This window comes from Bacillus rossius, chromosome 7 (genome assembly GCF_032445375.1).
Source record: "Bacillus rossius redtenbacheri isolate Brsri chromosome 7, Brsri_v3, whole genome shotgun sequence".
NCBI classification, from domain to species: Eukaryota; Metazoa; Arthropoda; class Insecta; order Phasmatodea; family Bacillidae; genus Bacillus; species Bacillus rossius.
Window position 1 is genome coordinate 14,109,364 of NC_086335.1, and position 14,088 is coordinate 14,123,451.

General features: G+C 31.9%; 2 protein-coding genes across 3 annotated transcripts in view; one reads left to right on the forward strand and one right to left on the reverse strand.

Annotated features, from left to right (window-relative positions):
- LOC134534406 (lachesin-like) overlaps window positions 1-14,088 on the reverse strand; it is a 424,713-nt gene that overhangs the window by 271,246 nt on the left and 139,379 nt on the right. The window lies entirely within an intron of this gene.
- Window positions 1-14,088, forward strand: part of LOC134533685 (sodium-coupled monocarboxylate transporter 1-like) — a 41,241-nt gene that overhangs the window by 6,867 nt on the left and 20,286 nt on the right. Inside the window, exons 2-5 of one of the 2 annotated variants that reach the window (XM_063371240.1) lie at window positions 1,067-1,345; window positions 2,647-2,806; window positions 3,797-3,914; window positions 9,293-9,360. In XM_063371240.1, the coding sequence (XP_063227310.1) occupies window positions 1,152-1,345; window positions 2,647-2,806; window positions 3,797-3,914; window positions 9,293-9,360 (540 nt within the window). In that variant the 5' untranslated portion in view covers window positions 1,067-1,151. The remainder of the gene's footprint in view (window positions 1-1,066; window positions 1,346-2,646; window positions 2,807-3,796; window positions 3,915-9,292; window positions 9,361-14,088) is intronic. The other variant, XM_063371242.1, reaches the window with a different exon arrangement.

Here is a 14,088-nt window from a genome sequence, read left to right on the forward strand (position 1 = left end):
TTTCATCAAAATTGCATAAAGTAAATGGTTTAGTGTTTATTAAAAATAAAAATTTAGATATTAAATATTATGCAACACAGAAAATTTGTTACTCTATTTGGTCACGCTCTAGTAACAATAAATTTCAATTTTTTTTTCACTCTAAATTATTGTCTTAAGTTATAATACTATGGAAATTATATTGCTAAGACATAACCTAAACTTTATGAGGCTCGGAGTTCAGTTCCCACTAAATAATTTGTTTTGATTGGCGCTATTTTTTCATAAGTTGTAATTAAAAATCTTCTAAGCTGACACTTGCCAAGTGTTTTGACTTAATCCGTGGATGAGTTTAAATAAATTTGTCATACTAAAAAATTAAAATGTTTCCCATGAACTGTGACGCAAATAATTAAAGTGTTTATATCACATAGAAATTAAAGTTATTTATATGTTTTATGTATCCTCGTCGGTTACTGGGATCTCTAAGGATTATTGTCTTTTTTCTCGTTTTTTTTTTACTTTTGTGGGCCTGTTTTTTTATTATTTTTGCATATACTCAGCAATAGAAAGGCCTTTTTTTTAAATTAATTTACAGGAGTTATAACTGTAATTAATATTAAGATTAAAAAAGTTATATTAAAGACTTCTCCTACTTTCACTGTTGCAATAGTAATAAAGTGATAATTTTATATCTATATATAAAAGATAAAAACACAAAATGTATTAAATAGCTGCAATGTGTACATTGTAAGTTCATAGGTAGTAACTTAGAACTGAATCTATGCTGCCTTAAAAACTCTCTACTGTACTCTAACAGCACTATTAAAGCATGTAAACTAACATGCTTCACACAAATTTACTTTTAGCCTATTGTTAAAATAAGAAATAAGTTATTGCTTGAAAACATAATTAAAACTTTTAAACGCACTTCAAAGCATTAAATACAGTCTAAATGCCACAATGTACGTATAACAATTATAAAAAAGGTTTGTTAGCATGTAAATCTAAATACTGCCATAACTTAAAGTATGGACTTAAATCGCAAATGAACACATGCTTAATTCAATTTGATGTTTGCTTGAAGAAGCGGACGAAGCGGACGAAGCGGACGAAGCGGACGAAGCGGACGAAGTGGACGAAGCGGAAGCGTGCGAGCTCAGATCGCGGGGATGTGGAACACGACGGGCGCGGAGCCGCTCTACTTCGGGTGGCTGGACCACTGCGTGTTCGGCTTCATGCTCCTGCTGTCCACCATCATCGGCATGGTGATCGCCTGCCTCGGCAAGCAGGACACCAAGCTGGACTACCTGCTGGGCGGCAAGACCATGAGCACCTTCCCCATCGCCATGTCGCTGATATTCAGGTGCCGCCACCCGCCCGCTCTCGCCGAGCCTCGTTGTTGCGTCAAACGTTTCTGCAATTTGGTGTTTCACTAATCTCGTGTTTCTCTTTGACAAAAATATAAGGAGCGGATACAATATTTTTAGTATATAGGAAGAAAGTTTTTTGTTTATGTTTATAAAACCCTTCCCTATTTCAACATCTGTTTCCCGATTTTGCCCAATAAATAACTGCAACAAAGATTTAATATATTTATTTTGTATCATTAAATTTTTCAATATGTATTCATAAATTTCAAATGTGTCTAAGGTTATGAAATATAGGTGCCAAAAAATAAATAAAATTTTACCAATAGTAGTGGAAATATCAATTTGGTAAAGCCTGCACTAGGTAGGCATAGAATTATGTGCGAAAATTTTCTAAAATATTTTGCGCATTTTTAATTGCAAACATTTAATTTAGCCTAAAAGTGCCATAGGTTATAAAACATACTTTTTTCCTTGGAAGATTTTTGTTAATAGCGCACTTATAAAGATTGTAATTAAAACTGATAAATGTGAAAGCATTTGCAAAAGACCAAGCGTTACATTCATTGTAAATACAACTGTTAAATGTGAAAGAATCCACATAAAACACAGAAAAAAATAAATTAAGATATAATTACAAACAATTGATGGTACTTAGAGAAAACCCATGTTTACATAAACAAGAGTAAAGAAAATTAAATAAAAAATTTCAATTTTTTTGCATTAAAAGTGCAGATATAGGTTTAAATTATATAATATATTCGGTTAAAACCTCTGTTTCATGTTTGCTAGACGAAGAATCTATGATAATAACGAAATATTTCAAACTCTATGTGATAAAAGGATGAACTTTAGAAAATTTTAACAAGAACTTTTAAAGAGTATTTTCGTATTTATTTATCAAGTGTCAATTAGCACTGAATTATTAAATCAACCTTAAACACAACTGATTTTAAGAATCTGAGACAAATAATTCAATATAGGTAACTAAGTTACATTTTAATAATCAGTAAATTTGCATTTTCAACAGCTGTTTATGGGAGGCTATTAATTCGGAGACATAAAATGTTACTGATTATGGAATTAACAATGTTCTTTTGTCATTTAATATATGTGATATGCATTTTTTATCTACATCCCCCTTCAATCTATTCCTAAACATATTTTTAAAATAATTCAAATTTAAAAATTTAAGTTAAAAGTTAAATAAAAAGTTAAATAAAAGTTTAAATTCAAATGTAGGTTTCTCAGGAATATGAACTGCAGCAAATATTAAAATTGTATAATTTTGTTGCAGCCATGTTTCTGGAATATCTCTGATGGGCGTCCCTTCTGAAATATACACGTACGGCACCCAGTATTACATCGTCAACCTGGCCATTATCATCACAGGGGTTCTCAACTATTACATCTACCTGCCGGTGTTTTTCGATCTGCAGCTCACGTCAACTTACGAGGTGGGTTATCTACTTTAGGACTCACCTTATAACAGTACCTTTACACAATAATTCACACACATGTGAACCGATATTAAATAAATAGTAATTTTTTTTATATTATCAATGCAGGATGAGTCCTTTATCGTGCATATGTGTCTTGAGAATTGCATTTATAAGATTGTAATATATCTCTTCATAAATCTCTTTAGTGTCAAAAAGAGATATAAACATCATCGAAAGTAAAATTAAACGACTAACAGAAGTCATACGGTTAAAATTACATAATATTAGGACTGCATTTTATTAGTTAGTAATTATTTTGGGTTTTGCTAGTAATAGTTCTTTATTGAATCACTTTTTCACTAATGGTAAGAACTACTGCCAATATTTTAGCAATTGTACAGCTCGAAAAAAAATCTTGTTAAACAATAGTTGCAGTAAAAATACACGTGTTAAAAAACATATTAATAGCACATTAATAAATATGCGTGTAATATTCTTGAATACGTAAATGTATATCTATCGTATGTCTTTGTTTCCGTGATCGCTGACGCAACGCCCTAAAGTAGGTTGAGCCGGGGTTTTATCTTATCATCGGCTTTCAATCTATGCAGTGTTTAATTCTGTGGTTCGAATCTGGTCATAAATTTAGGGTTCCGTTTTCTCGCGCACAGGTTCGTAGCCGTATTGTTACTGTATGGAGTCAGTTTGTATTTGTATTTAGTTAGTGAATATGGATTATTGATTAATAATTTTAAATGGCTCTAAAACACATTATATATACTAAAAAAATATGTTTTAAAATATTAACTTCAAAATCTGTTTGATTGGTTAGAAAACAGCTGAACAGGAAAGATCTGCTTAAACTTGGCGATGGTTTCTGGTTAGAACCAGTGGCCTGAGGCACATGCAGAGTGCGAGCTGTTACTGTCTCGCCCAGTGTTCCAGTTCTTTGAGCTGAGGTTCAGCTGTAGTACCTTGAGCTTGTGTTTTTTTTTTTTGTTCCAGTACCTTGAACTGAGGTTCAACCAGCACGTGCGTGTCATGGCTTCGCTGTTGTTCACCATCTCCGTTATCCTTTACATTCCGATCGTTATCTACGTGCCGGCGCTGGCCTTCAACCAAGGTGAGTGGTACATGGTCTCCGAGTGGCGCCGGCTGAACGCGGACTCACGGGAGAAAAACAAATTCCGTGGCGCACGTTAATGATTCCGTAATGACGTCAGGGGCCGCTTCACGTGTTCCTTCTTCGCGCAAGAGCAACGCTGTCTGAGGGTCTGTGAGTGCGACCCAGAAGTTACTTCCTGACGTTATTGTATCTGACGCACTTGTACTGCTTTCAGAATTACGTTCGCAAATTTTTCATGACTGCAATATGTATTTTAACTTTTACGGTATAATCACGTAAAAAACCTTTCCGAGGGGCAAAATATAAAGCAAAAGTGGCACGAAAGCAGAGACAAAAGAAAAAAAAAAAACATGATTACTGGGAATGTATAGTGAAATTTCCGTGCATTTGTGCGTGACTGAGAGAATGCACATAGTAGTTATATAAACATACTGTTTATAAAATATTTAATATTCATTTTCGTCCATTTAAAATAATTGATTTTTATAGATGGATTATAATTTTAATGTACGCATGTAAAATTGTAGTAAATTCATTGTAAATAACATTTTGTTTTTTATAAAATTTACTGTAACTGTAACACGGGAAAAATATTTTTATTTATTTTGCTAAGCTGTTCCAAACCAATAATTAACATGTGCTCGGCAAGGCGCGCTGCCGTTGCGAGACTGGTATTTAGAGTTGACGGACGGTTTCTACGAGCGAGGTCTCGTTCACGCTGCTGTGCGAGCTGCACGTGACATCCCGGCGGGCAGCCACGCGCCCAGCACGGGCTGTCCACTCGGCCTCGACAAACAGCCCGTGAGCAACACAGCGGTCACAGCCGGACCGGGAGCCGTGAGTCACTCCGGCCATCTCGGGCGCCCGCGAATACCTTCCCAAGTCGCATGGCAACACGGCCTGGCATTCGGACAGCTCATGCCCAATGTCATATCCTTTGGTTTACAGAGCAATATTCAAAAATAATTCAAAAGGTTTTTTTTGTTTATGATTTTGCGAAACGTTTCTTTTTTTTTTCCTTAAGTTTAAACGTCTTCTTGGCTTATTGCCTGAACCTAATTTCTTTAGTTTATTGATTTTTTAATATTAAATTTCATAATTGTTTTCACAAAACACAACTCAATAAAGGATAAGCCCCGGCAAAATATTTCGTGTAATACCCGAAGTTTCGGAACGTCAATTGAAAGTAAATGCGTCTCTGTAGACTCAAGACCATAATACGAATCTATGTTACATTAAAAACTCACATAAAGCTCAGTACTGAAATTACTGGACGTTAAGTTAAAGTTCACTTGTACTTTTTTATGTAGGTAACTAAAGCTTTACAGTTTTTAGTTTCACCTCCTACACAAAAATGAAATGACCATTTCCTTTTTTTAAACTTATTGATAGTCTTACGTTTGAGGTAAATATTTAAAACAAAAATAATTGGGACAACGTAATGATGTATTATTATTCCACAAAATAATAAATAGATATTACACAAACTTCAATAAACAGATAATTTTATGAGTGCCTGCAGTAAAACGTAACAATAAAATAAGAGAATTCATCAAATGTCACAGTGACATGACGAGTGTTGTCGTGTACATAACCGGGATCATGAGTCGTGACGTCATTCACCCTTTGTGGTAGTGACTCAGCTGGAAGTTATTTTATTATTATTATTTTTATTTTTTAGAAGTACCTCAGCTGCTAGCCCAGGTATTTTATGTACTTCCTGATGCGATGTAGAAGTAGATTAATTTGGGCTTAACGTCCTGGTTGATAGCGAGGTTTTTAGATACGGTGCCACAGAACTATGCATGGGCAGAGATACGGAGAGAAGTAAGCCATGATCTGTTTAAAGAAATAATCCCAGCAATTTCCTTGAGTGTTTGAACTGAAAGGACCTTGTTTTGAACCAGGGACACCTGCAAGGTCACTCTGTCGTGTCAATTATCACCTCATCATTCGTGAGAGTAGAATTGTTGAAAGCTAAGTGCAGTTCAAACTTTTATGTATATTAAAATAACAGAGTGTTTTTCTGTCTGGTTGAAGATCGTGCATGTTGTTGCGTATATTCTCCATAGGAGGTAGGCGTGTACTTTGAAGCAGTTTATTCAAAACGAATTTTTTTTTTTTAATAACTTTATGCGATTTTTGAACTACACCTAGTTTAAAGTGCGAAAATTGAGTAGAGAAACAATTATGAGATCATAGTAGGTTTTTTCGTAGGAATGTTTGTTAAAATTGTGTAATATATTTGCTGCATATTTCACTCGTATATTCTATTCATTCTTTCACAGCAGTCGTGTGAGTTGGTTAATATTATAGTAAGGTACGATTCAATTTCAGAATAAAATAAGTTTCATTCTAATAATACCTTTTTTTTAAATTTGTAGTGTGGCATAGTAAAAGTAAATTTGGTATGTCTCAGTCTATATAGTCAGCAATACGATAGTGTTTTGCCTGTGGATTTACTTAAATAAACATGATTATATAAGCTAGTCAATTATGTTACAAGTACGTATCATTCATAAACATTTATAAAGTTTTATGATGTGGGTATATAAATATTGTTTCCGTTAAAATTAAAGATTCTTCTAATAATTTTATACCTACAATATCCTTGTAAATGTACCCAAAAATAAAGTTATATTAATATTTTTTTATAATAATGCACTATCAACAAGGGTTAGTTCACTTAATTGTATTACGGTGTGCCTGTCCGGCAACATTCCTAGTGTATATTTCCTAAAACATCGTGTAATATTACACCTAATATAGGTATGTTTTATTCTTGAAGTTAAACATTGATAAAAAAATAACTGATTTTCAGTGTAAATCAATGACTCTTCTGATGGTTTTACATCAAAAATGTTCTACTTAAATATCGGTAATATGAATTAAAATGACTGATTGTGTTTTGATAATAATACACCAACATGGTGTGTCTCATTTTATCCAAGCAATATGCATTTCAAAACACTATCAATCAGTGTTAATTAATAACTTGTATCCCTGTGTGCTTACACTGTAAAAATAAGTAATTTTTCACATTCGAGTAGGTAGATTTTTACATGTAAGTATGAGTGAGTTATGGAATATCAGTGTGTGTAATTGAAACGAAAAATCTTACTTTACATGCCCTATTTAATCCCATAATTTCCCATTTATTAAACAGCTTAAAAGTGAAGGTTGTCGCTTTTGGATCAAGAGATGAGCATTTAACATCTGCAATCATGGTTTGAGCACGCGCCAACCCTCTCTGTATTTTATATAATTATCTACAAGAAGGCACACTAGTGACATCCAGTAGCGAACTAGAGAACATTTTACGATGTGATACAAAGTGCAAAATTGGTTTTTAAATATAATTTTAAGAACGGTAGAAACACACATACATGAGTGTTACATTACACAGACATAAATAATGGTATTTTACACTATGATACCCATACATAATAACATATCAATGTATATGTGAAATTATGCAAACAGTGTATATGTAATTGAAAATTCTAAAAAGTTAAATTACCTGTCAGTATTTGTTAAAGTACACCTATTTGGTTGGTGTTATTTTACAACAAAATTGTGTTTCTATATAAACCTGTGTAAGTTGTAAACTCTTACCCATGTGGGGTTAAAATACACCTACTTAAGTGTAGAGATACAATTGCCACCTACTACGGTGTAAAATTAAACTTTTTTACAGTGTACCTAACATGAAATATCTTAACCAATAAATTGAGCTATATAAAGTTTTTACATGAATTATACAATAAAATAACGTAGTTTAACTAATTTTCTTAAATTATAATATAAAAATATGACATTGAAAATAATAAAAATATTCTAAAAAATATATTTTCTGATAGTGATTAATTGTACTAATAGACGTTTAATTCTTAATCCTCAGGTCTTAGCTACTGACCCATTAGTCAAAATGAGAGATTTTCAAGAATATTGAACTATACCTACTATTATCCCAGGATTAAAACTGATTTAAAAGATGTGATTTTTAACGTTTAAAAATGTATTCAGTGATAGTTTTGCTATCATAAAATTTTATTTGGCATACCAATACGACTACTACATTACACAATAATCATGAAAGCTAATATATACAGGTCAATGCCGCCACACGTAGTCGGTTGGCCTTCTGGACGACTTCGGCTGGCGGACTCTTCAACCTCGGCGGCATTGTGCGCGCGTTGTTTTTATTACCGTAGCACACAAAACTTTCACTCTCAAGCTGCCTACATAAGGATAACCAGATAATCAGAACTTTACAATAAAATAATTTAACTTGATTTTGGTGTTAATATTTAACCTAATTGGTCCAATAAAAAGATAAATGTTTTGTTACCTCTGTATAAGCTCTCATAGGTACGTCTTGTTTAATAATTGTATGTTTTGTCTCAGTAAGAAAATTATCTTGTAGTATTTGTTTTGTATTAATTAGTAGGTGTTGCCTGCTTTGTATTAAATGCCTACCTTATGTTTACCTGTGTGTCGTGGCTTGCTTGTATGTAATACTTAAACCATATGCAGTGCCTCCTCATGTCTAGTGCATGAACGGTAAAATTAGTAAATGTTTGTATGTCACTATAATAAAATAATGAAAATTTATATAAATTTACAGATATATTAAATACATATTTTGAACTAACGAAATAAAGGTTTTTGTAATTTGTTGTTAAAAAACTTTTAATTAAAATTTTAAATGTAAAACTATCAACTATATATAAGTATATATCTTGGAAACGAATTGTTTAAGAAGCCTACGTGGTACCCGCTAGAAGTATAATTTGAATTATTCCTGCATTAAAGTTTAATAGTGGTTAAAACATACGCTGTTTTCTAGCTGTTGGATTATTTAACGATGTATACCTATAACTTTTAAATTTGTAAAAAGTATTTAATATGTTATAAAAATGCTTCTTCAATTAATTGACGATCCCTCCATATAACAAAATCATTAATTTATATTTAAATTTTTCTTTAGAAATATATGATTTACTATGACAGAGAAAATATCAATAATTCAGTATTTAAAAAAAAAATGTTCAAATGTTATCTGCAGTTATAAATGCATTAACATTAAAAAAAAATGCATACTTTACTTTGCTATGTAAATAGTTAAGTGTATGAAAATGATTTTTTTTTTTTTTTTAGTTTCAAACTACTGACAAAGCATATAGAAATTAGTTTTTAACTTTTTATCGGTATTAGAATCAACTAAAAATAATTCTAGGTGAAAAAATATTTTTCTGTTGTAATAAAATCTTTGTTCATAACATAGCAGTTACTAAATGAATGAAGTACATTATTTAAAAAATTAATATTATTTTTTTGAAATATTTTACAGTAAAATGGTTTTTATTTTTCAGTCACAGGCATCAATCTTCACTTCATAACACCTATTGTCTGCATGGTTTGCATTCTTTATACAATGTTGGTAAGTTACCTGTTAACTAATATGTTTATATGAAAGTCAATGAATTATTGACCCAAGTTATATAAAGTGAATACTCTTTTTTACAACTTTGGGTATAAAAATAGAATTTTTTTTTCATTGAAAAGAAAAATTGTAAGGGATTAATAATATTATATTTATTAAAGAGTGATAAAATATTATGCTCGAATATTAATGACATCATATTTAAATATTTAATTGATAATTCTGGTGTTAGTTCACTCTTGAATAATATTTAAATATATTTTAACATATTTGTTAGTTTGCAATACTTGTGAATAGTATTCAATTTATAAAATGTAATTTAAATAAAGTTTTATGACTTATGTTGCTTTAATGTTCATTAAAACTTATAAAGGAAGCAAAATGTATGAAACATATATTCCATTACTTTAATATCTAATGCTGAGTTATAAATTTGCAATTTCAGCACATTTAGGCCTACAAAAATTGAGCACAAAAATACACATTTTAAACCAATGATTTCCAAAATAGCTTTGTAACAATTTTTATTGCAAATGAATGTGTTATTCCTTTTTTTCACAAAAATAGTAAATTAAATTTTAAGTTTCTAAAGTTTATTAAAACATTAACATGTTGGCTTTTTAAAATTTAACTAATTTTTAGCAGTTTCACTTAAACTTAATAGGTGTATTTTTATTTTGTTAGATAAAGTATTGAAACGAATTTTTAATTCGTATAAGATTAAATATATTTTTTTAAAGTTGTGGTACCCGCTTAGCAGTTTAAATGACACTTTTGCAAAATTATAGTTTAAAAGCGGTTGAAACATGCGTTGTTTTCTAACTGATATTGAGAACTAAATAATATTACTTAAAAGTAAATTTTATTAATGTTTTTGCTAACACTACCCTGCAGTATAAGCCCAATTATAAATTGTTTCTCTATTTGTATTTATATTTTATTTTATATTTTGAACTGGAAAACAGAATCAAGTACAAAGAAAGCTACCATTATAAACAATGAAAATAAGATAAAATACAAATGTAAAGAACTGACGCGTATATTTAAATAGTCAACCACAATCTCGTTACAAAACGAATAAAAATGACCATTTAAAAATAAAAATACAACTATTTTCAAGTACTACGTTTTCAAAACTAACTAGAAAGGATTAAATAATTTCTCCTAGCTGCATACAGATTTATAACCCCATACAAATTCCTACCCCATACAGATTGTCCTGAAAATTTTTGGTTGTAGATCTTTAACACACATAAAAATTCTTATAAGGTTTTAAACTAAAAACTTATAATTGATATAATTCATGCATGAAAAATACACCTCAGTAACTTACAATTTTATTACACTACACATTATATGAATTGTTGTGTGAGTTTTCTCAGCGACAGCTACAACCTACACTCCTTAATATTATCTATTGCATGCGCCCCACGTTTTTAGTCTTAAACTGAGCTACAGTATGTTGAAAGTTTCAAGTCTTCAGCTCATCGTTAAGTTAGTTTAAAACTGATTGCTAAATTGGTACTGAACATACAAAAAAAAAAACAGACAGAAGAAAGTAAGTTCATAAAAATTTAGTATTACGTTTTCTTTATTATAAAAGCTGATACAATAAAATATGTAATAATTGCAAAAACTTTAAAGTGTTTATCTTTAGGTTTATTTTGATGCCAAATAAATAACAGAAGTAATTAGCAACAAAAGCTGCATTAAGGGCTGATGGATCTGTGTTCAGTTTAGACGTCCCTTTGTTCAGAACCACTCGCTCTTCTTACGTATTCTCCTACAGCTTCAGAAAATAAACACAACAAATATGTTATACAGCTGTAACGAAGTAATTATCTTATGATTTTAAACCCTGTAGGCTAAAACTTTGAGATGTATGCTTTTATGCCTCAATACAATCTTCCATAAAAAAAATGTGTGCTTGGAGTCTACGCGTGACAGAAGTGAAAATTAGGCAAAACGCCTTTAGGCAAAACGACACATGCCCCAAATGTTTACAAATTTGTGCAAACTTATGTACAAGTGTAAGCAAATGTGTGTCCAAGTATGTGAAAAGTTTGTGAAAATGTGAGTAAGTCAAGTGTGTGCAAAAGTGTGTTCAAGTATGTGAGCAAGTGTGTGCAAAAGATGTGTGCAAGTGTTTGCAAAAGTGTTTTCAGTTTGTGCAAGTGTGGTCAAGTAGTGTGTGCAAGTATATGCAAAGTGTGTGTAAGTGTGTGCAAGTATGTGCAAAGTGTGTGTAAGTGTGTGCAAAAGTGTGTTCAAGTGTGTGCAGTTGTGTACTGGTGTGTGCATTGGTGAGTGCATTGGTGAGTGTAAATGTGTGCAAGTGTATGCTAGTGTGTGCAAATATTTGTGCAAGTGTGTACATAAATATGTGTGAGTGTGTGCTAGTGTGTTTAAACGTGTGAAAGTGTGTGCAAGTGCGCAAGTGTATGGAAATTAAAAAAATGTGTGTGCTAGTTTCTACCTAAGTGTTTGCAAATGTGTGCAAAATTATGTGCAAGTGTTTGCAAGTGTGCAAACGTGTGTGCAAGTGGTCGCAAGTGTGCGAATGTATGTGCAAGTGTGTGTTCAAGTGTGCGTTAATTGTGTCAAGTATGTTCAGAAGTGAGTGATATTATTTTCAAAAGTGTGTGCAAGTGTGTACGAAATTGAGTGCACGTGTTCGCAAGTTTGTGCAAAAGTCTGCGCAATTGTGTGTAAAATTGTGTGAAATGTGTGCAAAAGTAAGTACTATTGTGTGCAATAGTGTGAGCAAGGATGTGCAAGTGTGTGCAAAAGTGTATGTTTGCAAAAGTGTGTGTGAAAAGTGTTTCAAGTGTGTGCAAGTGTTTTAACTCGTGTGTGCAAACGTATGTGCAAACGTGTGTTCAAGTGTGAGCAGAAGTTTTTGCCGTCTCGTCTCTTCTGCTTGTTCCCCCACAACGTAACTAGCTAATGCGATCGGAATTTTCGTAACGCTCAAAAACTGTAGCCTCCCCAGTAAAGAAGTTTCACTTTAAAAAAATATTTCAGTGACGAGATCAGCCACCTCCCTTGAGCTTTAAAACCGCGCACTATACCACTCTGATATCAAGCATAACAAGAGTTGGCAAGGATAATATTTATTATACTGATTGTAATATCAGTTTTCTGAGGTAATTTTGTACATGTGATGACCTTTTACTATGTATAATTTAGTTTACTAAATGTATTTCAGTTAGTTACACATTAATAATGTTTCATTTCGCACACTAATACGTTAAGTAGGTAAGTCCCCTAATGTTTACATAAATGACTTTATATTGGTTTATTTTGCTACATGTGTGTCCGCTACCTTTGTGACACATTTTCGTTTATTATCTTCCGTTCCATTTTTCAAAATTACTCCTACCAAATTCCGAATACTGAGAGAGGGGATATTTACACATAACAAAATACATGGGTGCGTGGCTGCTACTTACGTCAAAAGTGAAATTGTGGTCACCTATACTACACACTCTGTTAAAGCTTGGTTCTGGTGCAATGCTTATTTATGTCATATCGGCGAAAAACGTAAAATTCTCATGTTAATAATTCATTTTTGCGATATGTACATATGGCGTTTGTAGTCAGCGCAGAACTGCTGAAATCTGTGATCGGCCGCTATGAAAGAAACGTGTCCATGACTTAAATTTTACTCGTTGTGAGAATATTTTTTATTGAATTCCTGGTCGAAAAAATTGGAACGCTAATATATAATTTTTATTGCTGATTTGGACGAGAAACGAGCTACATACTTGTTATACATGTTAGAGCTTGTACATGTTTATATCTAGCCTTTGCAGATTTCCTGGTCCAATTTGTGCTCATTTACAGTTCCATTCCTAAACGGTTATACTGATTTTCAATTTTATTGAATGAATATATACTATTGCATTGCTTGCTGTGAAATGTCATATCATTGATTTCCCTACAATATAGGTAAAAAAACTACGCGATAACGGCATCCAAACGTAACGATGCAGTGTACATGTAACCGTAATTAGTTCTGAATATTCCATGAAATACTTATTGCTTTAAGTGAAATTCATTATCAACAAACTTAACCAAGCCTTTGAGTATTTTTCAGTTTTTTTGTATTAAGGCGCAACGACATTAAAATTAATAATCAAACGATATGAACGCGGACCTATGCAATGGAAATTTTTTAAATGGTGCAGGATAATATGACATGCGTTTTTTTGTCCAGTTGTGTTAAAACCAACATATATATTTATATATTATATTATATAAATTAAATATATTTACCAACATATATAAAACAAAGTTGGGTTAGTTGCACTATGTTTGTTTACCACACACACACACACACGCGCGAATAATACAATAGGCCTATAGAGAACACAAAATAAATAACTGTGGAATTAAAGATACCTTTAGGATTAGGGTGTATCATTGGCACTTTTGCCATGTGACGAGTGTGAGACAATAAGATAATTGTGCTTATGCTTGCAATTTTATTTAAGCAATATTTCTTTGGAAGAAGAAAATTACCCAGCTATGTACAGAATGAAAAATATTTTTCAATAGATAATAGACTTGTTCCTTCAACTAGATATCTTGATCAAGGAACAACAAGTTCACACTTCCACACGCAAGTAGAATAGTATCTCCGTACCCAATGCGATCTAGCTCAGACTTAGCTAATGCTATAAAATATTTTCTTTATATCTATAATCTGTTCGTCTTTACATG